The sequence below is a fragment of the Lynx canadensis genome, chromosome A1 (assembly GCF_007474595.2).
Source record: "Lynx canadensis isolate LIC74 chromosome A1, mLynCan4.pri.v2, whole genome shotgun sequence".
Taxonomy (NCBI): domain Eukaryota; kingdom Metazoa; phylum Chordata; class Mammalia; order Carnivora; family Felidae; genus Lynx; species Lynx canadensis.
The window spans coordinates 197,811,769-197,835,373 of record NC_044303.2 but is presented as its reverse complement, the minus strand read 5'-3'; the positions used below and the strand labels follow the sequence as shown (position 1 = coordinate 197,835,373).

The 23,605-nt window shown below is 44.8% G+C and overlaps 2 protein-coding genes and 1 long non-coding RNA gene across 7 annotated transcripts in view; 2 read left to right on the top strand and 1 right to left on the bottom strand.

The window, feature by feature from the left end:
* Nucleotides 1-6,034, top strand: part of AFAP1L1 (actin filament associated protein 1 like 1) — a 61,839-nt gene extending 55,805 nt beyond the window's left edge. For all 3 annotated transcript variants that reach the window (XM_030329711.1, XM_030329701.1, XM_030329719.1), the window contains 2 exons: nt 2,064-2,192; nt 4,211-6,034. In XM_030329711.1, the coding sequence (XP_030185571.1) occupies nt 2,064-2,192; nt 4,211-4,234 (153 nt within the window). In that variant the 3' untranslated portion in view covers nt 4,235-6,034. The remainder of the gene's footprint in view (nt 1-2,063; nt 2,193-4,210) is intronic.
* Nucleotides 6,035-6,989: 955 nt separating this feature from the next.
* LOC115523583 lies at nt 6,990-8,689 on the bottom strand. Its single transcript, XR_003971790.1, has 3 exons — nt 8,542-8,689; nt 7,708-7,785; nt 6,990-7,094 (listed from the first exon to the last, which is right to left on the bottom strand). It is a non-coding gene; the product is annotated as an uncharacterized LOC115523583 (long non-coding RNA).
* Nucleotides 8,690-8,906: 217 nt separating this feature from the next.
* Nucleotides 8,907-21,659, top strand: GRPEL2 (GrpE like 2, mitochondrial). Of its 3 annotated transcripts, XR_003971783.1 has the most exons (6): nt 8,907-8,993; nt 11,590-11,743; nt 12,745-12,826; nt 16,620-17,053; nt 20,209-20,526; nt 21,088-21,659. XR_003971783.1 is itself a non-coding variant. In XM_030329681.1 (4 exons), exons 1-4 carry the CDS (start codon nt 8,917-8,919, stop codon nt 16,982-16,984), a joined length of 678 nt encoding a protein of 225 aa, XP_030185541.1. In that variant the 5' UTR covers nt 8,907-8,916; the 3' UTR covers nt 16,985-18,652. The 3 variants fall into 3 exon arrangements, 1 of the variants encoding a protein (XP_030185541.1); XR_003971782.1 differs by lacking the exon at nt 21,088-21,659 and having other exon boundaries at nt 20,209-20,884; XM_030329681.1 differs by lacking the exons at nt 20,209-20,526; nt 21,088-21,659 and having other exon boundaries at nt 16,620-18,652.
* The last annotated feature ends 1,946 nt before the right edge of the window (nt 21,660-23,605 follow it).

Below are 23,605 nucleotides of genomic sequence, written 5' to 3'. Positions count from 1 at the left end.
AGGAAACTGAGGTCAGCAATGTCAAATGACTTACTCAAGGTCACTCAGTGAAGTGGGAGACAGGACTCCCAATCCAGGAAGTCTGACGCGGAGCCCTGTATTAGCCACGGTACACGTGCCCTCTCTCCGGGTCCCCAGGGTACGGGGCCGTCCTCAGGGGTTTGCATCCATTATCTCCAGAGCTCCGGGCAACCCTGCAAGGTAGATACTCTGACCCTGAATGAGACTTCCTCAGGGAGAACGTGGCTGCCCTGGGTCTCCATCACTACTGACGTTTAGGGCCAGTAATTCTTTTTATAGGGGACTGCCATATGCATCGTAAGATGTTTAGAAGCATCCCTAGCCTCTGCCCACTAGACGCCAGTAGCTCCACACCCAGTTGACAACCAGAAATGTCTCCAGAAATTTCCAAGTGTCCCCGGGAAGGGCAAAACTGCCCCCATTTAGGAACCGCTGGTCTAAAGTACCAGTGGGCTCATCTGTTATCCTTTCCCATAGCACTTAACCACAATGTGCGTATACATATTATATGGATGTGTGTGTGTGTGTGTGTGTGTGTGTGTGTGTGTGTGTGTGTCTTGTCTAATGTCTGTCTCCCCCCCACGGGATTGTATTTTTATTAAAAAAAAATTGGACTATGGCTGTTTTGTCCTTATAGCCTTAGCCCTTTAGAGTCTGAAAAACAGTAGGAGGGCCACAAATGTTTGACAAATGAGTAAATGTTACGCCTGGTTTCAGACAAGGAAATTGAGATTCAGAGAGACTTGTCTAAGTCTGAGCTGTCACTGGGAATGGTATTCTCACTGTTGTTGTCTGAAGCCACGCTGTCTGCCCCTGTGCTTCCTCTCCGTGGGACTTTCCAACCTCATTTACAGATGAAGAGCTCAGAGGACAAAAACAAACTCACTGAGGCCCGGTGGGAGAGCTAGAAGTGGTTCACTCATCCCAGCTGCCTCCTCCCACTAGTGTGCCCTGAAATTCACTTCCCAGGGGGCTTTTCCACTACTTTTGAGCCTTTGTTTAAAAAATTTTTTACTTATTGTTTTTTTTTTTGAGAGAGAGAGAGAGAGAGAGAGAGAGAGAGAGAGAGAGCAAACAGGGGAGGGGCAGAGGGAGGGAGGGAGGGAGGGAGAGAGAGAGAGAGAGAGAAAGGAGCTTAATCAGGCCGCACACCCAGCACAGAGCCTGACACAGGCCTGACCCCGCAACCATGAGATCATGACCTGAGCCAAAAACAAGAGTTGGACGCTTAACCGACTGAGCCACCCAGTTGCCCCTACTTTTGATCCTTTTGATGGTCTTTGGAGATAAAGAGAAGTCTTCTCTCAATTCCCTGCAGGCTCAGCCGTTAATATGTCACTCTTAAGGAACCATATCGTAGTACGGTACTAAGCAACTATCTGGAAGATTTCAGAGGTGACAGCACTCTAGAAGATGAGAACGAGAGCCACCCGCCTGGGCGGTTCAGTAGGTTGGGCGGCTGACTCTTGATTTCAGCTCAGGTCATGATCTCACAGATTGCAAGATCAAGCCCACACTGGGCTCTGCGCTGAGAGCACAGGACCTGCTTGGGATTCTCTCTCCCTCTCTCTGCCCCTCCCCCACTCTCACACGTGCACCCGCACACACTCTCTCTCAAAATAAACAAACATTAAAACAAACCAACAAAATGAGAAGGAATGCAGGGCAGAGGTTAAGAGAGAGGGCTGTGGGGTCTGAATCCTGGCCCTCCCACTTGCCAGCTATGTGACCTCGGGCAGTGACTCGACCTTGCCATTTCCCTTATCTGTAAAATAGTTTGACCGATACTAGTGTCTACTTCATAGGTTTGGAAAGGCTAAAGGAGCTAATCCACGCAATGCCTGGTACATCGTGAGGGCTCAGTAATTCTAGACGTCATTACCTTTATTCCGAGCGTCTTCCTCCCCTCACCCTGTTTGGTGCTGGCATGTTTGCGCTATTTGCATGTTTGCAAATACTCTATTTGCGTTCTTTAGAGGGCAAGCCAGGTGTGGGTAGCCACCCTAGACCTCACCTATGTAACTACTTCTTGTCACCAACAGGAAACTGCACATAAAGCCCAGAACAGTGCCTCAGAGCAACCTCTCCCTGTCAACTGTATTTCTGAGCTGAGGAAGAGAAGCCCATCCATCGTAACCTCTAACCAAGGAAGGGTGCTACAGAAAGCCAAGGTATAGCAAGCAATAGCTCAGCTCATTAAAATTCAGACACCGGCAGCCTTCCGATGGAGCCTCACCGAAAGCCAAAACATCATCTAGTTAGAAAGGCAGAGAAATGCCAGCACATCCACGCAAACTCAGGAAGTTTGCTCCGAGAAGGTCCTCAAATCTCGTTCAGTCCCTATTGACTTGTTCTTAACACACAGTTCTAACAAGCTCAGTTTTCTGGTTTCTGAGCCTCCAGTGGGTTTGGGGACAGGAAAGGCCCTGTTTCATAGGTGAGGAAACCGATGATCAGGAAGTGAAGAGACCTGTCCAAGGTTATGCAGGGCATCATTGCAAGAGCTGGGCGGCAAACCCACCTCTTCCAATTCCAAGTCCAGGGCTCCCTCCATGATCTGGCCCACAGTCTGATCATCTTGGGGCTAGCTGTGTTACAGAACTTTTTGGATTTTAGAAAGGTAATACGGTACACAGACTATGATGAAAAACTCCAACAAATTCTCAGGAGGTCCCCTGTAAGCAAACACGTTAAAAATTTTACAAGGCACATGAATCTTCACCCCCCGTATAATAAATAGATTATAAACAGCCTCATATCAGTTCAGGTCAGGTTTTGCCACCAGTTGAGTTCGTGCCCAAACGCTTTAGAAAAATTTTGGTTTCGGGGATTTCTGGATTTCAGAACTGGGCGTAAGAAATTGTGGACTTGAAAATCAAACACCCGAGCATTAGGACATAAGATTAGACAAGTAACCAGCCAGAGGCGAGATCATCTAGACTAGATATCAGCAAACTTTTGCTATAAAGATCAGGATGGTAAATATATGAGAGCCTGTGGACCACAGAGTTTCTTCCAGAATGACTCAGCTCTGCTGTTATAGCAGGAAAGTAGCCACAGACAACATGTAAACAAATGATGGACATGGCCGTGTCCCAGGAAAACTTTATTTATGGACACTGAGGTTTGAATTTCATAAAATTTTCACATGTCAAGAAAAACCGTTATTGTTTTGATTTTTTTTCCCAAACATTTAAAAATGTGAAAACCATTCTTAGTTGATGGGTGCTACAAAAACATGCAGTGGGCCAGACATGGCCTGTGGGCCAGTTCGCTTCCCTTTGACCCTTGTAAGCCATGGAAAGAACTGTGAATTTTGTTTTAACATTCTGAAAGTCATTGGCAAGTTCCGGGCAAAAAATTTTTGGAGACGAATTACGTATTTAAAAGACCGTTCTGGAACAATGGTGAGAACTGATAAGGGGACAAGAGAGACCAGTCAGAAGTAGTCGTCTAGATGAGAGATGAGAAAGGGTGATTTGAAGTGGATGGCTTTGGAGGTAGAGACGAAGGATTTCCTGGTGAGGATGTGGAGGATGAGGAAAAGAAAGGAATTAAGGTTGATTATTCCTGTCATTGCCCTCGGCAACTGCAGTGTAGATGGTGAACACTGGGGGAAGAGCAGGGTGGGATCGGGGAATCTTCCTAGCAAGAATGTTCGAACCATCCCTGTGAACCCTGGTTCACACCATCACCTCCAGAGCTGGCTGAAAATCCTTTTGCATCATTTAGGGGTAAAAAGCCATTCACTATTGGCCAAGACATCAGTATCCCTCTCAGATGAACCCCTACACAGCTCCAGGGGAAAGAATGGAGCCCTGTGAGCCCCCTGCCCTCACCCTTCCTTACCAAACTGCTTTGGTTTCTCTCTCATCAGCCCCCTCCTCCACACCAAGGTCCGGTGGAACAGCATTAGCGTCAAAAGTTGTCCCCATTCTCCTCTCTACGGGCCTCAGTTTCCTTGTCTGAGAAAGACAAACTTTGTGATATTTGGGCCCCCCTGAAGATGAGCCCCAGTGTGGAGAAATGACTTACCCAAGGCTACAGAGAGAGAGTGAGACTAGGACTGATGGCTCTCTAATCTGGTCCGTGGAGATCTTTATATAATTGGGTGCCGTGGAATGTTTTTATCCTGCAAGTCACATAGAACATTCAGCAAACTGACTCGTCGTGTCTTTCTGTCCTTCAGGAATGGGAAATGAAGAAGACCTAGAGAGAGGGTGAAGATTTCATTCCTAAGGAAATACAAGATTGCATTGGAAACACTTTTTTCACCAGGAGATGCCAAAAGACTCGAAGTAGCCCCCACTCTCCAGGGCACCCAAAACACCAGCGTTTATCGTCTGCATGATTCTAGGGGATATGGGGAGGGAAGAAGTAGAAGGGAAGAGGGACACGGAGAGCGTCCTTATAACTTCACAGAGGGTGGAAAACGGGTGGAGGGAGACAGAAATCCGCACGGTTGCACAGGTTTTGTGAAACATCTTTGCCCTCTCTTCCGAAGAAGGAACGAAAGCACACGTGAATAAGTCCCATTCTCAGCATCCCATTCCCAGGCCTCGGGGCAAAGGAAGACAGTGCTGAAGCCGGTGGTACAGCACAGAGACAAGACTTGATCAGCTGATCACACTTGGGCCTACTGGATTCATGCTGGGCATTGCCGACAACCACTGGACAACATAAATAGGCCGAACTGTCAATAGAATTTCCCTGCCTACGTAAAGGTGGACGAAAGCTATAGACGACATGCAAATTCTGCAGTCAGCCCTTTTGTGCCTTACAACCAGGCAGATGCAGCTACCAGAACCCCACAGTGGAGTGGTTTTCATATCAGAGATCGGATATGCAGCAGGCAAGGGGAGGTTCAGCAGCTGACTTATTTTGAGCTCTTAGCGAGAGTGATGGGAACATTGGTTTCTAACGTCCCCAGGATGCTGCAGGCATTGTAGGGTGGGGCCATTTGTGGTCAGTCAAGTCCTTTACCTATTTCATGTGACACTCAGGCTCCAGGAGCAATGGTTAGAAATCCAAGTGATGCTCTTTATGTCTTTATCCTTATTTTGCACTTGGAGGCTCTCCCCGGTCTGCCCTTCCTTATCTGTTGATCAAGTAAAATCATCAGGGAGAATCAGAGGACAGTGGCTCACTTCTGCCATAGTGCCTTTTACTTACACTTGATACTTTTACGGGGAAGCAAGGACCTCAAGTCTGGGGCAGTCTCCTTGCTGTGCCACTCGCTACTTTCTCAACACTATAGGCGCTATTGAGGTCTTTACATTTCCTTCCAAAAACAGCTAAGACCAGTTCACTGTTAAGAGCTCCAAGTTTAGCTCAAGGAGAGAGAAGGGAAATCCCAGAACAGCCTTTGGACACTTTGATGGAGTTCTCACACACTTTACCCTACCTAGGGCTTTACAAACGTGTGCCTTATCCAAACTTTACCACCCTTGGAGACAGCCAGGAGCCAGAATAGGGAAAATAACTCTGACCAAAATCATCCAGCTGGCCAGTGGCAAAGCATAAGGCTTAGGGCTTATGAGCCTGGATCTACACAGGGTTGGGTTTGAGCCCTGCCTCTGCCACTGACCAGCTGGTGACTCTGGGAAAGTCACTCACCCTCTCTGATTCTTGTTTTCTTTACCTGTGAAACCCAGTTAATGGTTCTATTTTCCTCCCAAGACTATTGGGGAGATTCAATGAGATAATACATGGGAAGCATTTTGCATACTGTCTGAGAAACAAGAAATCCTCAGTCAATAATGGCTTTCATTATTAGCTAGATAACAAGTGTCTGACTAAAAATTCTGCATTCTTTCTACTGAAGAAATGATGTGTATATGGTTATTACAGCCACCAAAAAGCTAAAAGGCAACTAATCCATAACTGACAGTTTGCATCCAGATTCCACTTAAATATCTTCAACAAGAAAGGAGCTCACATCATCTGGATTGTTAATGTTCTTTTTTTTAATGTGGATCCTGGAATGACACCAAATACTCCAATTACATCCTCAGTGTGTCCTCAGTGTGTTATTTTGGGGTTGAGCATCTCTTCCCACTGATAGATCTTGCGACTCGTTGAGGGGGGGGAACACCACAGAATTAATAATAAGCATTTATCGAGTACTCCATGCATCAGGTACTGTGTCAGCCAAGGCCAGCTTCACGGGCACACAACCGGTGCAGTCACAAAGATTAGTAGAGCCCTGAGTTTGGTTTAAGGCACTGCTGTTGCCCTCCTAATAATTTTTTTTTAATCTTTATTTTTGAGAGAGAGAGAGAGAGAGAGAGAGAGAGCGGGGGAGGAACAGAGAGGAGGGAGACACAGAATCCAAAGCAGGCTCCAGGCTCTGTGCAATCAGCAGAGAGCCCAGTGCGGGTCTCAAACAAATGGACCGTGAGATCATGACCTGAGCTGAAGACCGACGCTTAGCTGACTGAGCCACCCGGGTGCCCCTTTTGCCCTTTAAATTATGTAGCCAGTCCTGGCACTACCTGATCACTTTTCCAGGCATTATCCCTTTAGTTTGCACTAAAACTCTGTGCGACAGTTTCTGGTATCCCAGTTTTCACAGGTGGGGAAAGTGAAGCACAGAGGGGTTATGTCACTTGCAGGAGTGCAAGGCTGGGAGGTGCTGGAGCCAGCAACCCTTCCTCTGAGTTCCAAGGTTCTATTTCCTTCATGTCTTACCCCCCCCACCCCCCACCCCCCGAACTGCAGCATTCAGAAGCACACTAGCGCTTAATACCTAGATGAATGAATGGATGTACGTATGCAGCCTTGATGTTCAGTCAATCAGCTAAGAGAGTGCAAACAAAATGGCTAAAGCACAGAGGCCAGTCCTTGTGTGTGAAAATGCCTCGTTTGGTTTTTTTCAAGGTATAGGCTCACGGCTCTAGGGTGGAGCTGAAGCTCCATCCTTCCCGACCCTGCCCCAAGTGTGGTCGCTATCAGATTTCTGATGTCCCTGGATCAGTCGGGGACCCTGAGCAGGTGTACCAACCTCTCGGAGCCTCAGTTTTCTCAAATGTAAAGGGGATCATAATCCCTTCTGCACCCATGCTGCTCTTCTCCTGAGACGAAAAGGAGACATAAGGTATTGGTTACAACACATTTGAGTTGGGCCTTGGATAGAATACAAAGATGCAAAAGTCTCCAGCTCTGTCCTCAAGGAACTTGCAGACCAGGAGAGAGAAAATCTGACCCAAATAGCTGCAGTACAAGTAAACCATGTTATGGCGAAGATTTAGAATAATGAGGACACACCTCCCATTCCTTAAATAATGTTGTTGTTGTTGTTGTTGTTGTTGTTGTTGTTTTAATTTTTTTTTTCAACGTTTATTTATTTTTGGGACAGAGAGAGACAGAGCACGAACGGGGGAGGGGCAGAGAGAGAGGGAGACACAGAATCGGAAACAGGCTCCAGGCTCTGAGCCATCGCGAGATCGTGACCTGGCTGAAGTCGGACGCTTAACCGACTGCGCCACCCAGGCGCCCCTGTTGTTGTTGTTTTTACCTTGCGGACTGTGCAGTAACTAGTCTAGCAACTCCAAATGCCCTCAACCCCAATCACCAGTCTATATTGTCAGTTTTCCATACTAAATCTCTCTAAAATTCTTCCACTTCTTCCTATCTCCACTGACACCAACAATTCATTCATTCAACAAACATCTGGTATGAACCTACCATGTACACCTACTGTACTAGACAGATGTCAGAAATCACAGCTGTGGACCACACAGTCACCCTCATGGAGCTCAAACTCTAGTTGGGAGAACAGAAAGAAAAGAAAACAAATGAAATACTAATATGGAAACAAAAACGTGCCCAACACACGTAAAAGAGTAGCTACTTCAGATAGGGTGGTTACAAAGGTCTATTAAGGAGCCCCAGGACAAAATACAGCCCTCCCTTGAATGGACTAGTCCAACGGCTTGTCTCCCTACTTCTCTGCTTAGATCCAGCAATCTGTCATAGGGGAGTCAAGGCCACCCGTTACACATGTAAAGGTTTTGTTACATGTTCCCACTGCAGTCAGAGTAAGACTCAAGTTCACATTCAACAAAAAAATTTTGAACTACACCAGGACACTGTCCCACCGTTCACTGGAAATAGACAAGATAATCTCTGCCCTAACGGAGCTCACATTCTAGCGAAGGGAAATGAGAAAACGCATTTTAAAAACATAATAAAGTCAGAAAACAAGGGAATTGGAAGGGGAGAAAGCAGTAAGAGTGATGCGGGAGTCGGGCTCCAATTTTTTAAATCCCTCGCGTGATCTGTTCCGCTAATCGTGTTGTGTTGCCCCTCTTCCCTCCAATATTTCAGCGCGTTACTCGCAATGTACTCTCCCTATTGACTGGGTCTTTGCAAAAGCTGTTTACCTCTACCTGAACCACCTTCCTCCTCTTTGCACCTACGCATCCTTCAGCTTTCAATTCAACTATTTTTCCCTCTGGGGGCAACTGCCCACACTCGGCCACGTCATGTTCCAGGCTTCCGTGACACCACGCCCCTCACCTTTAAACACCAGTCATATTTTGACTTAATGCGTTTGCCTTCGTTTATTGTTTACAACTTTACGTAAGCCCCTTGAGGGTACAGCTGAGATCCCCCGTGTTCCCGGCGGATTTCTCGACGAACACGGAGCCTGAGTCCTACAACAGGAACCCACCCTACGCGCCCCACGCGCGGGGGACCGGAAGTGTCGCGTTCCGTCGGTGACACCGGATGGACACGAGCACGGCGCGCAAAGACAGCCGGAAGTGTGGCGTTCGCGACCCGGACCCTGGGCCGGGAGAGCCCGCGAAGCCTGCCGGGAAGAGTGGCATCTAGCGCATCTCGTCATTTGGAGCAAGTGCGCTTGCGCTGCCTCCGTCAGCCGGGTTCGGGAATATGGCCGCGCGGTCATTGTGGGCGGTCCGGCGGCTGGTGCAGCGCCTCCTGGCCTCGAGTGCCGCGTCCGAAGGCAGGTAAGCGAAGCAGGCCGCGAGTGGAGGGTTGAGGGTAGTGCGAGACGAGCGAGCTGGAAGGATGGTTGTGGGCTGGAAGGACGCGAGCTGATCCACCAAGCTTCTCGGCTGCTCCGATCGGGCGCTCACGGCCCCATTCTACAGAGAAGGAAACTGAGGCACACAGTCGCGCCTTCTTGCCAGGCCAAAGAAGGTGGGAAGAGCGGAGGTCACGTTCCTCGGAGGTGGGAACTCTTCAGCCCCAAGCGTCGATTGAATTGGGGATGTACCTTTCCCGGCCTTTACTCCCAACCTCCCCAGCTAGAGTGTCCGCTGTTAAATTGGAATTCTCCCCGTTGACTCCCTGTGTGCCTCTGGGCCAGTCCCTTCCCTATTATCCCGGCTACACTTTACCTGTCGGTAAAAGGAGGGCGTTGGACTTGGCCTCTCCAAACGGCCCTTCCACCTGCTCCCCAGAGTCTATGAAGTTCCATTTGCTGCTGCTTTTCACCATCGGCTGCGGCACCTTTTATCGATCACTTGTCATGCTGATTGTAGAACTGTATGGGTAGTTCTTTTTATTCTCCCGTTCAATCGAGAAAACTGAGGTTTAGAAAAGTTGAGTAACTTATCCAAACTCAAACACTCCATAATTGTGGAACCCAGCCCCAGATTCAGGGCTCTAGAATCTGCTCTTTTAATTAGTGAGCAGCGTTAATTCTCAGGAACGATTCCGTGTTTAACTGTTTCTTCCTGAGAAAGAATAAAGAAGAGTGAATTGGGGGATGGGTAAGGTTGGACTTCCTGAAGTGTAAATTAAGCCGCGGGGTCTCCGGGAATTTCACATAACTATTTGTCACCTTTTTATCTTAACACACCTGACCTAGCTAGCACCCTGCCCTAGCACCCGGGTGTGAGGTTGAATTCAAGGTTTCCGGCATTTTTTTTTTTTTTTTAAGTCTTTTTGGCAGTTTGTGATGTAGGTACTGGCCAGAAGAAGAAAGTTTCCTTCTGATAAAATTTCCCCTCCATTTCTGAAGCAGGAGGAATTGAGGGGATCAGCCTCAACTCTCCTCTTCAGACTTGGGCTTTGGCCATATTCTCTCTCTCTCTCTCTCTCTCTTTTTTTTTATTTTTTTTAGTCATTTTCTCTTTAAACTGGCCCTGGGAGTATTTTGACCTAATTTCAATTGGATAAATGTAGGTTTGTTAGGGGTTTAGGAGAAAGGAGGTATTTCACCCTGTGTGATTTGCCCCAGATCTATGGTGATCATATTTTCTGAACCAAAAATGGAGAAACCATATATAATCTGACACCAGATTGTAATAGCAGAGCCCAGTCCTGGCCTGGAAGGAAAGTCTGGAACATAAAAGTCATCTTGCCCACAGCTTTATACTGAATGTTCCCTCTCCCTTTCTTGACGCAAACTCCTTTTCCCCCTTTAAATCTTTGCGTGGATGTCACCCCAGTGACTGCCCTTCATTGTATGCCAGTGTATATACGTAAACTGTTTGTTTTAAAGACCTCTGTGCTCATGGGTTGATTTTTATTGATGATTTTACTTCAAGTCAAATTATGAGCATCCAGGAGGTGTAATGGAAACTTCCTTGAAGGAGGAGTCAGAACTGCTACAATCCAAGATTTATAAAGTAGCCCCTGCTCTAAATGTCTTTCTTTGTAAACAACTGTATGTCAGGCATTTGAGCTGTACCAAATTCCAGATTACAAACATGATTGAATACAAAGATCTGTTTTATTCACCTGTTTTTAGTGCACCCGCTGGAATGTATAGTGTTTTATAAGTATTTAATTGGCGTGATTTTACAGAGAAGTGGGTTCCCAACTCAGAATTTCCCCTAACACAGGTTTTCTTCCATAAAAGCCTTACTTAAGCACTTGTGGTCAAGAAAGCTTTAGAATTCTAGGCCTAACTCCAGTTTGACACAGTCCCTTTACTAGGCTTAATTTTCCCCATTTGTGAAATGAAGGATTGAATCAGAAATGTATGGCTTTGTGTTTTGAATTCCTGCTTCTGATATTGCCCTGCTGGTTCTGGGTATTAGAACTTGGTTTTCTCTTGCTGAGTTTTGTGTCCCCACTTCTGGCTATTTCTGCTGCCTTGTGTTCAGTACCGTGGTTCAGCTGAATACTAGCTGTGTGATCTTAAGCAAGTCATAAGCCTCTCTGAGCCTCAGTTTTCTCATTTATACAGTTGAGGTGATAATACTATTTCTCTCACACTCTGTGAGATGAAAATAAAACCCGACTTAGTAAGCCCTTTATTTATTTATTTTAATGTTTCTTTATTTTTGAGAGAGAGACCGAGTGGCCGGGGGCGGGGGCGGGGGGAAGGGGCAGAGAGGCAGAGAGAGAGGGAGACACAGAATCCAAAGCAGGCTCCAGGCTCCAAGCTGTCAGCACAGAGCCTGATGCAGGGCTCGAACCCACAAACCATGAGATCATGACCTGAGCCAAAGTCAGATGCTTAACCAACTGAGCCACCCAGGCGCCCCTTAGTTAGCCCTTTATAAGCGATCGCAGAGGGACTGACTGAGGGCACTTTGGCTTTTTGTGATAGCGTTTTTTTCATCATGTGCCACCTCCCTCCCCCTTTAGGGGATGGCTGCATCCTTTCAGCACCGCCACCCAGAGAACTGCTGGAGAGGACTGCAGTTCTGAGGACCCTCCCGATGACCTTGGGCCCTCTCTTGCAGAACGAGACTTAAAGCTTAAAGCTGTGAAACTGGAGAAAGAAGTCCAGGACTTAACAGTGAGTAGATTTTATCTGTTCTTCACATCCTCTCTCTGGTTTAATATCTGCATAAAGTTTTCATGTCAGTTTTTTCAATTAAATTTCCTCTGATTGGCTCTTTACCCCTCACCCCACCTCCACCCTCTTGCTAGGTATGTTAGGCAACATAGTCTATAGTCATTTAAAAGCCTGTTGTGTCACAGTACTTAGATACCTAATGTTGTGGTAGCTTCAGAGGAGGTACAGTGCCTGGCGTGTAGTAAAACTCAATAGATACTTGTTGAATGAATGACGTCGCTTATCATTTTACTCTGCCGATCAGACTGCATCTGGTATACTCTCCCGGTACTGGGTTGACAAACACACTTTGAGGGTGATAATTAGAGTAGTTCCAAAGCAAGACCACCCAGAATAGTGAGGAGGTAGGAAAGCATGTCTTAGGAGAGCAATTAAAGGAATCAAAGATTGTAAGAATGAAAGAGGAAGAGATTAAAGGAGCCAAACATACCGTTGTCCTAGAGTTCGGTTCAATGAATGAAAGAGGGTGGCAGTATTGGCTGAGTGTGAAAAAGGAAGCTTTCTCTCAAGATAATGAGCTTGAAAAGCAAGTGTTCAGAGTAGGAGGCTAAATGACAGTCTGTCAGGGCTGCTATAAAGAGTAGGTTCCTGGGGCGCCTGGTTGCCTCAGTTGGTTGAGTGTCTGACTTATTTTGGCTCGGGTCATGATCTCACGGTTCGTGGGATTGAGCCCCGAGTCAGGCTCTACACTGATAGCATGGAGCCTGCTTAGGATTCTGTCTCTCTGTCTCTCTCTCAAAATAAAGAAATAAACACAAACACAAGAGAGTAGCTTCCTGCCTTGGCCGGGGATTTGGAGTAGTTGATCTAAGATTCCTACAGTTCCTCATTTTTTTTATAAAAATCAGTCACAAGGGTGAAGGTTGTAAAGGTAGCAAAAACACTCTTTTCCACCAGCAAGCATGTTTTCTGATCATTTTCACTTTGCTTTTGGTGTTCAGATGAGATACCAGAGAGCTGTAGCTGATGGTGAAAACATAAGGCGGCGAACCCAGAGATGTGTAGAAGATGCCAAGATATTTGGTGAGAGATTTATTCACGATAAAAATTCAAATGCCTTTTAGTTTAAGGATGCTTACTAGCAGTTTTGCAAACTGAACATAGTAAACAACACAGCTGCGTCCTAAACCAGTCCCTACCCTGCTCTTGCACCCTTGCCGTATGCTTTCTGAAATGTTTATTGGGAATGTTGCCATGTGAACCATTTGCTACAATAACGCTTGCTTTCGTTTTGACCAAAACCTTTGTTATTTTATTTCTCAAGCACGGACGCGTAACATCCCGGGCCTTCTACATTCAATTCTGTTTGACTCCTTAATGAAGAAGTGAATCATTAAGATGTTCAGAGGAGAATCCAAAGAGCAAGATGCATGAGTAATCAGGCATATTAAAATTTTCTTGGTAGAAGCAAAATTACTCTAGATCCAGAGAGCAGTAATCAACTGTATCTCCACCAATTTTCACTACTATGGGCAATAACCATTTGCCTTACCATTAGTATTTACAACTTACTAAGTTATAAAATAGCTCAAAGACGTATGGAAGCAGATTAACTCTGGAAGTTATGCTAGATTACATCTGTTTTTTCATTGATGACTGAAAAAGGTTTTTTGGTCCAATTTGAAGTCTTTCTTGGGGCTCCTGGGTGGCTCAGTCAGTTAAGCATCCGACTTCAGCTCAGGTCATGATCTCAGGTCATGATCTCACTGTTTGTAGGTTCGAGCCTCACATCGGGCTCTGTGCTGACAGCTCAGAGCCTGGAGCCTGCTTCGGATTCTGTGTCTCCTTCTGTCTCTGCCCCTCCCCCACTCCTGCTCTGTCTCTCAAAAATAAACAAACATTAAAAAAAATTTTTTTTTCTTAAGTCAGAGGCACCTGGCTGGCTCAGTCAGTGTAGCATGCAGCTTTTAATTTGGGGGTTGTAAGTTCGAGCCCCACATTGGGTACAGAGATTATTTAAAAATAAAATCTTAAAAATATATCCATATGAAGGCTGCACATTTAAAAAATATAAAAAATAAAGTCTTTCAGAAGTATTTCTCTGAACACACAACATCTTGTTCCAGATACGTTCATGAAAGTGTTAGTAGAGGGCAAATCTGTGATTACTTGACATGCTCACAATTTCATACAGACCATTGTACTTTCACTGCAATAGAATAAAGGTGCTTGAGGGGCCCTTGGGTTCTTTCTAGTACAATCTTCTCTTATAGGTGAGCTGAAAAAAATTAATTGGTGACAGATAGAGGCATGAGTCCATTGTCTCCTGACCGCCAGTCTATTATTCATTCCCCTGTATCACATTACCTCCTGTTCTCTTCATTTATCTGCTGTTTGTGCATAGGATTCGCTTCATTCCTGTCCTGTCCATTCATTCCCCTAGTGCTTTGGCATAGCCTTCTGCTTCTCATTCAGTGCTATGGACATCATGTTTCAAGGCTTTGAGTATTAGCTAAGGACTGACCCCCAGATTGTATCAATGATAATTTCATCCACGTTTTAGTGTCTTATTTCCAACTGTCAGGACAGGGCTTAGCAAACTACAGCCTATAGGCCAAGCCTGCGACCTGTTAGTCAACAAATATAGTTCTGAATTTCATTGTTAAAAATTGGGGGAATTTATTGTCTCTTGTTAAATGATCACCTACATAAGATCCTTGGGTTTTTTCCGTCTTGTCCCACAAAGCCTAAAATATTTATATATGGCCCTTAATAGGAAAAGTTTGCTGACTTTGAGCTACAAGGAATTTCTGTAGCAAATAAACCAAGTGTGGTACCTGGGGAAGACTTCTAGCCTGCTTGAGGGGTGCAGGGTAAGTTGTCTTACCAGAAGTCAGGCTGTGATGAGTTTGGAATGGACTTCCATCAGTTTCCTCAAGACTTGATAAGGTTCCTAGGAACAAGCAAATATTTAGCTAAACCATAAAATAGTTTGGTAATCTATTAATTTATGCGCAAAATGTGTCTAGCAATATGCCTGCCACATAAGTCATTTGCCTGGATCATTTCCTCCTAATGGCCAGGAATATTAGAAAAATTGAAGATTGCTCAGGAAGTCTGGAGGTAGAAACACACTAGAAAGCTTTTAGTATGGAACACAGCATGATGACTCCTTCCAGGGATTGCTTTGTCTCAATAACTCACCTTCTCTTAAACAGATCATAAAGATTCTCCCCCACCCGCAAGAAATGATGTAGACACCAACTTCCTTTTGAAGTAACAATAATGAGAATAGAATCGGAGTGTGGACCCCACACTATATAAACAAGAGAACCTAGGCTTCTATTTTCCCAAATGCTTACAACTTGATTGAACAGAAGCCGGGGTTCTTTGTACCATGTTAATGTACAGTCAGCCCAGAAGCTTAGAGCTTTCAAAATTCTATTAGAGTGTATGTCTTCTTTTAATAGTCAGGGCATGCTTTGGATACCCCTGGTTGATCTTTATGAGACATTCTTTTCTCATTGGTGTTCTGGTCTAATCGGCATACTTTTCAAGCCTTCGGCTAATCTCTTCTACCTTTTCAACTGATTTCATTAATAGCCATTAATATTTACGGCTGCCATCCCCGATGGAGGTGAGGGAGGTATCTTGTGGAACTCTGATCACACCAAGTCTGGTTCCCTGGAAATGCCTCCTGGTTTTACCCTTTTCCTCTCCTTCACCTCCTCCTACTCCAGACCGGGTCACACCAGCTGATTCCTTCACGTGGCTCTCCTATTTCTTGTATCTTCTCTTCCTGCCCATCTGTCATGCCCCCAGCACCCCAGATCCATTTTGTATGTTATTATTAGACTAATTTGAATCATTTTATACTTGTTTTGCTCAAGATACTATAGTGAATCTCTGTCACCCAGAAGTTAAAGATAGAATCCTTACCTCTGTCAGTTATTCTTCTAGAATCTAGGCAGTAAGTCTGGGGAATCTCTTCTCTGTCATCTCTTTTATTGCTTCCCTGTGGCTGAGCTTCCTTTTTATCTCTGAGTACAGTTAAACTGGCTATCTGTTATGACACATGGCCTTAAAACTGCCCCTGGATTAAAACCAGAACGGAGTCTTTCACCCTTACCATTGCTTTGCTGTTATGATAGATACCTGTAATGATGACATTCCTTATCATTTCTGTAAGAAAAATCAAGATGCGGCATTGGGAGTGATGAGATTTCTCAACAACTGAATTTAGTTTCAGAACAGTTTTTGTGACTGAAAAGGTTAAGCAAGTTTCATGGCCCATCTCCAGCAAGTATACGTAACTTCGTAGCAGGCAGTTGAAGACTCACCTCACCTACGGAGTATCTTACTTTCCTGCTCCTATTTAGCCGATTCTCAATAACCATTCTTGAATCTCCCTTAGCATGGTCTTATCAAATAATTTTTGTATTATTGCCCCCTGCCCCATGACATACTCATGTCTTATCCCTATTGAGAATGCATGCCTTAGCAAAATTGAGACGTGAGAATTTTCAAAATGTACATAACTCAATATTAAAGGTGAATAGCAACAAAAATACAAGAAGCATTGACCAGGTTTTTAAAAGACAGGTTTCTGATCTTCCCGTGTGTAGTCTTACTTAGGTCTTAGATTCTAACCATCTTCCCCATTTCCTGGTAGGCTTCCCGGTCATATGCCTTCCCAGAGAAACACTGGTTTGTCAGTTGGGTTCAGGTGGTAATTGTTGATCCCTGAGTCCTGTGTGGCAATCTTCCTACTTCTGGGGTGCCCAGTAGGCTAGCCCTTATGTGGGCCTTCCCCATACCCCACCCCCAAAAGCAAAGTGATTTCCTCACAAACAATAAAAGTGTGTGGTTTCTCTAGGAATTCAGAGTTTCTGTAAGGACTTGGTAGAGGTGGCAGACATTTTGGAGAAGACTACAGAGTACATTTCTGAAGAAACAGAGCCTGGGGACCAGAAGCTCACTCTGGAGAAGATCTTCCGAGGGTTATCACTTTTAGAAGCAAAGCTGAAAAGTGTGTTTGCCAAACATGGTCTAGAGAAGATGACACCCATCGGTGACAAATACGACCCTCATGAGCATGAACTCATCTGTCACGTGCCCGCTGGCGTTGGGGTACAGCCCGGCACCGTGGCATTAGTAAGGCAAGATGGCTACAAGCTTCATGGCCGCACCATTAGACTTGCCCAGGTGGAAGTGGCCGTGGAGTCTCAGAGAAGACTATGAAAGGACCGTGAGGAACTGGATATTCTCCCAGAGTACAGTCACCTGTGTTTCCTTTATTTATTAAACTAGGTTTGTATTGTACATGAGGTACTTCATGTGATCTGTTTTGGATTTAGTCATATTGGCTTTATTTCTAAAATACTCTATGGATTTAATGTGACCTATGTGGTCTCATCAGAAGTCTTGCCATTGGGCATTTGAACAATGTGACCAGTGATCCTGTGGCCTTTGTCCAAATCTGTTTAAGAAAATTATTTTAAAATTGGTACTCTGATGACTATCAATTGAAAATCTTTTTAAAAGATGGAAACGAGGATATGTTTATGTATTTTCAGCTAAATGTTTAATGGTCTCTGTAACAGGAATTATATAGGATCTGTTATTTCGTGGGAAAAGGAGATGGTAGGGATTGATTCAACGTCTGGGTACTTAGATGCTAAAGCTTTATAGAGTTACATGAATTTAGATCGTTTGGGTTGATTTTTATACACATAGATTTTTTTTTTTTAGGACTTCCCCTTGTTATTTTTCCTTTAGCCACCTTTTGTCCTTGTAGTCCCCACCAGGTGGGCCATATTCACACTCATTGTCCCTTTCCAGTTCCCGTTTACAAGGGCTAATTAAGGCCAAGGCAAGACTTGGAAGGCAAGGAGTATCAAGAAATTCAAGATACGAGGTCCCTTTCAAGCAAGTATGACCAAGAGACGTTGTGCTGTCTTTGCTGAGTTACCTTCAGATTTTCAGCCTCCCTGGGTATATAATCATTTCAGGGTAACTGAAGCAGCACCCATAGCCAATGATCCAAGTTGGTCTGTATAAGTAATTTACCTACAGCTTTTCTCTCCACTAGCCCTTAAATCTTCCACTTCGTCAAATTTGCTTTATCATCCTTTATTAGATTATGCAGGGAGGTGGTCAGGACAAAAATAGGTTCCTACAATTTCTCATTTCATTTAGTTATACTGATTTTTTTTTTTTTTTTTTTTTTTTTTTTTTGGTACTCACAAATCACTACCTCTCTCACACTGATAAACTTTGTTTTCTAGTTTTTGTTTGTCTTATGTCACATGTATTAATATCTAGCTGGAGTTAGTGAGACTGTGTGGTTTTGTTTGTTTGTTTTTTCTAGTCTTACTTATACCTGGTGCTCTGTAACAGATTTGGTCAGTAAATAAGTGAATGAATGACCTATGAATCAGACTTTAGAAAGGAGGTCACTTATGGATTTGTAATGTTCGAAGAGGCCTTAATGATGATCTCATCTCACCCTTTCAGCTTCTTAAGAATGAAGACCTCTTTTAAGAACTGGACTCAAAAATGTCTAAAACCTGTAAACTGAATTTCTGTGAGGACTTGAATAAGGAATAACTAGATACTAACTTTAATCATTTAAGCTTCAACAGTTCTGTAATGAACGTGCAAGTGTGTCCCCAGCAAACAAATGTCGTTGGAGGTCCAGATTGCATGGGTTCAGGTTTTTACGTCAGTTACCCATAAAGTAAATCCATTTCTAGAACTTTATGACCCCATTCCGTGGAGTGGTAAAAGTTATCCTCTTAGACATCATAGATGGTTCTAGCACACTCCGCACATATCAATAAAACCATCCCCCAATGGGCCCTGCCATCTCCACCAGAATTAGACACTTAAAAAAAAAAAAAAAAAAAAGCAAGTACATGCTTTTAAGAAGCAAACAAAAGACTGGTGTAAGATTTTTAAAACCAGAACCGCTTTCTGCTTTCCACTAAGTACGTACTATAAACTTAATGAGCATCAGAGTTCACAGTAAGAGCTGGATTTTTTTGCCTTCATTCCTTTGAGATTGACCGATGGTGACAAGAAAAGGAGCCGATGACAATTACCTAGGCTTCCATGAGTTACGAGCTGTCATTTATCAGTGATTTAGAACCACCATAATTTTAGGTATGGCATGTTCCAAGTACTTCAAGAGTTTTCTAATATTCCTTGCAACCTCCCGTTTTAGCAAGTAGATTGAGGAGAATTTTAGATTTTTTTCTTATTCAGTAGTTACGCAGACTTAAAAGTGTAAATTTAGAAGATGGGGCTATAACAGTAAGAATCTCAAAAAGTTGGGCTTTTGGGAGCCAGAGCAGCATAAGAGAGCAGGGGCTCTGTAGGCACTGACTTGAATGTAAATCCCAGCCCAGTCTGTGTCACCTTGGGCCCCAGTCATCTCACCCTCCAGAGCCTGCTTCCTCGTTTGTACAATGATTACAATTCTCTCGCAGTACTGTGAGGATTGGATGAAATGTGTGAACTGTCTACTACAGTAGGCCCTCAAATATTTATTTTTATTACTTTTTATTATATATGTGGTTTTGCCTCTGTTTTTATAGCTGCCCTTAAGTCTAAGGAAAAGGGAAGGCTGGTTAAGTGATGCTTTTCTATAAAAAATTGTAGTTTAATCAATCACAGTGACTTATTTTCCTGCCAGCTTCATTTTTTTCTGTTGTTGTTGTTTTTTTTTAACATAAATCCACACTTTCAGACCGAAGGAGCAAGAAAATTGTGTCAGTGCTCTTACTATTTTCATCTTGACGGGAAAGCGAAAAGACATTGTAGGCCTGCAGTTGTGTAAGGAAGCTTTGGCTCACTTGAAGAGGGGATCTTGCTGTTTTAGTACGTACAGTCTAACAGTCTACAAATCTTTTACAGATTTTCTTCACGGCCATAAAGGAATCAGTTTGATACTGATAGATTAATTGGTGCTCTTTCATGGCAAAGGATTTGATAAGTGAAGAAAGGGTCTTGAACACTAAAGCAAATTAAATAGGGATATTCAGAAGCAACTTCAATAAAACCTGAGTTGATGTAACCGCAGATCATGTGTTTAGTGTGTTTGTCTAAATGTTGACATTATGGCCACCGCATTGATTGTAGACCCATCTTGGTGATGCACCGTTGAGGTTCCTTGAGATCTCACAGCAGCCCAGCTATGTGCATGCAGTGAGATGTAGGCATCACACACCCTGCCTTGGGGTTGAAGTCTTACCTGTTTTCCTGCCTCCTTGCCTTGCTTCATTCTGATTTCTCCGTATTTCTTAGATCTGGACTCCTGCTTCTGCCTTCCTCTCTGTCATTGCCTTATTTTCTTATGCGTGTTTCTTGGTTCTAATTGTATCATCTGCTTCGGCCGCTTCACTTGCTAGGCTTCTGATCCTCCCAACCAGATTACTAACATGTGGCCTCATTCTGACTTTCAGCTTCCACGAGTTCTTGCCAAGCTCTACCTGGCTTTGTCCATACATCTGCTCAGCTGGTTTCCACATACCTGGCCTGATTGAGTGGCCCTTCACTCTTAGAGCTCAGCCATCAACTTAAGAGCAAACTGAAGGGCTTGTGAAGTGGAACGGGCCCTAGCTGAGCTTTCAGCTGATAGCCAACACCGTCTTGCCAGGCCTCTTGGGGAGCCATTTGGAAAGTGGATCCTCCAGCCCCTAGTGGAGCAGCTCCATCTGATACCACATGGAACAGAGATGAGCTGATCGGAGTCCTGCCCAAAATGCAGATTTATGGCCAAAGTAAGTGATTGTTACTTTTAGCCACTAAGTTTTGGGGCAGTTTGTTATGCAGTAATAGGTAATTGATAGAGTCTCCCAGCTTCACTTCCAGCCTCACTAGTTTTGCACCTCGGCCACCAGAATTCTCCCTCCTTGCTTTTACAGCTCTTTTGAACTTGTCCCACAACTTCGGTGTGCTCACCCATTATCAATGGGTTTGTTGTAGGATGGAAAGAACTTCCCAATAGGAGAAAACACAGCTAAAGTTTCTAGAGTTCACAAAGACCTTAAAATTAAAAGCAAAGTCGAGTCAAGAAGTTGAATTTTCGCGGTACCTGGGTGGCTCGGTTAGGGATCCCACTTAAGCTCAGGTCATGTTCTCATGGCTTGTGGGTTCCAGCCCCATGTCAGGCTCTGTGCTGACAGCTGGGAGCCTGGAGCCTGCTTCGGATTCTGTGTCTCTGGCTCTCTGCCCCTCCTCCACTCCTACTCTGTCTCTCAAAAACAAGTAAACAGTAAGAAAAAAAAATTATTTTAAAGTGTTGAATTTTAGCTCCTCTCTCCTTTTGTCCACCGTCGCAGTGTGTGTGCGATTGACTGTTCTCACCATGTCTTCTCACGAGACTTTCAGTATCAAGTGATTCCTGGCCGAGGAACAACAGCAGAATCGTCCCATTCTCTAGTGGATTTGGATGAAAACTGGTAATAAAATACACAACTCCAAGAGGAGACATTAAAGAACCACACTGGGTCTCTAAAAAAATCCCATGTTAGATGGCATACATATTTATGCTGCATGAACGTCATTTGCTCATATCCTATCACTGTAAACTTCTCTACTACCTGAACAATAGATATGTTTTATTTGGAAAATGATTTTTCTCTGTTCCTATGCTTCTGCACCAATAGATTGGTTCAGTAATAAATATGTGAGAACTTTTTTTGGAAAAAAAAAAGTTGAAATTTAAAGTTATTAAAATTTACCCTACTGTGAGAAATAAGCCCGCTGCCCCAATCAAAGCGGGACACGGAGCCTTGGAGCACAGTGAAGCGAGGCTTTAATGAACATTCCTTTAAGAGCGGGTTTCTGACGAAGAGGCACACTCCTGGCGGTTACAGCAGGCAATTTATCTCCTAGCGTGCAAGTCCCTCCCCTGATTCCTCATTGGCTGAGCACTACAGAGGTTACAGCCTTACCGGAAGTGGCCTATGCCCATGTAAGGCAAAAAGTAGTCTGATTGGAACAAATGTACATTCTTTGAGGTGATGAAAAGATTTCAGTTCTTCTGCACATGCTCATGGCAAAGCCTGTGAAAATAACCCCACAAAAAAGAGGGGAAGAAGAACCAGGAAGTGAAGTGTCTAAGGGTTTGTTGGTTGGGGGGCGAGGCGGGGGGGGGGGGGGGGGGTCATGCATATTTACGATAGGTTGTAAACCTATTGTTAACTAGACAGCACAGCTTTTATTTGGTATTTCTGAAAATGAATCATCTCACTTCTCACACCTATCAAAAACTACAAGAATCAGATTAAGTCAGCACATAAGAGAACTTAGTCACAAAGTGATTGATGAATGCTGTCTAACAAAAAATTTAAGGGAATATCTTGAGTCACTGGGAATGAACTTAAAAAGTTTGGCATTGGGCAGGGGGGGCACCTGGGGGGCACCTGGGTGGCTCAGTAGGTTAAGCATCCAACTTGGTTTCAGCTCAGGTCATGATCTCACGGTTCTGTGAATTCAAGCACTGCATCCCTGCTTGGGATTCTCTGTCTCCCTCTGCACCTCCCTCGATCACGCTCGCTCTCTCTCTCAGAAATCAATAAACTTAAAAAAAAGTTTTCCTTTCTGAAGTAGCATTGCCAAAAAGATTTTTTTTTAAGATTATAAGAAACGCATGCTTGTTCATCTACCACTTGACTAGTAATCCAGTTTGGCCTTGTTGAGACTCACAAAGCCGACTTAGAATCCCAGCCATATGCTCTTTTACTATTCTCTGAATCCTTTCAGTTTCTTCTTTTAGCCATAATCTGACTGGATAAATATGGGTTTTCCTTATTTATCATGAAACTCATTCCCAACTTTATTTTCTGCTAGAGGAATCTGCCCTTCACAGTGAAAAGTACTAACCACGCTGCGCTGCTCTTGTTTTCTTAGAGGGTGAAAATGGGAGCTTATCCTTCCTTACTACCTTTCCTCCCCCTGAGAAGAGACTAGATGAAATCTTTCCCTTTTTTTTTTTTTTCTTTTATTTTTTAAAATATTTCTTTTTTGAGAGAGAGACAGAGACAGAGCATTAACAGGGGAGGGGCAGAGAGAGGAGTGACAGAATCCAAAGCAGATTCCGGGCTCTGAGCTGTCCGCACTGGGCCCAACAGGGGTCTTGAACTCAGGAGCCAGGAGATCATGACTTGAGCTGAAGTCGGTCGCTCAACCGAACGAGCCACCCAGGCAGGCGCCCCCCGCGCCTTTGTTTAAGTAGAAGGCAGAGATGCAAACTGTATGTAGAAACTGCAAATACACGTCGGTAACAGTCTCGAAAGCATCTGGCTCGTTTCCAGGCATGCAGCGGGTAGCGCCTGGCCACCATGGCTGCACGCCTGGTCAGCAATTTGCTGCACTTGCAGACACTGCCGAGCGGTATCACGTCCCTTATCTCACGTGATTGTCACAACCACTTAGAAAGGCAGAGCAGGGAAACCGAATGAGACACAGAGAAGGCACGTTAGAGAGCTAGTAACTCGCAGCGGCTGGGCTTGAACCGAGGCGGTCAGAGATTCGGGTCTCTCTCCCGTCGGGGTCCCCCGCAGTGGGGCCCTGGTCCTGATGCTGTTCGGTCGAAGCGCGCACACCTGCGCGTGGGCAGGACGAGCCAGCCAATGAGGAAGCCGCATCGAGGAGGCGGGACGGGGAAGCTGCTAATGACAGAGCCTGCCCGAGAGGGATGCAGCTAATGAGGGCCTCTTGCTGGAGAAAGACGGCCGCTCGCCCAATGAGAGGCTGTGACCGGCGGGCTGAAGGCGGAACAGCCAGTGGGGCGCCGGGGCGGGGCGGCGAGCCCAGCGCCAACCCGCGAGCGACCGAACCCCGGCGTGCAGCCCG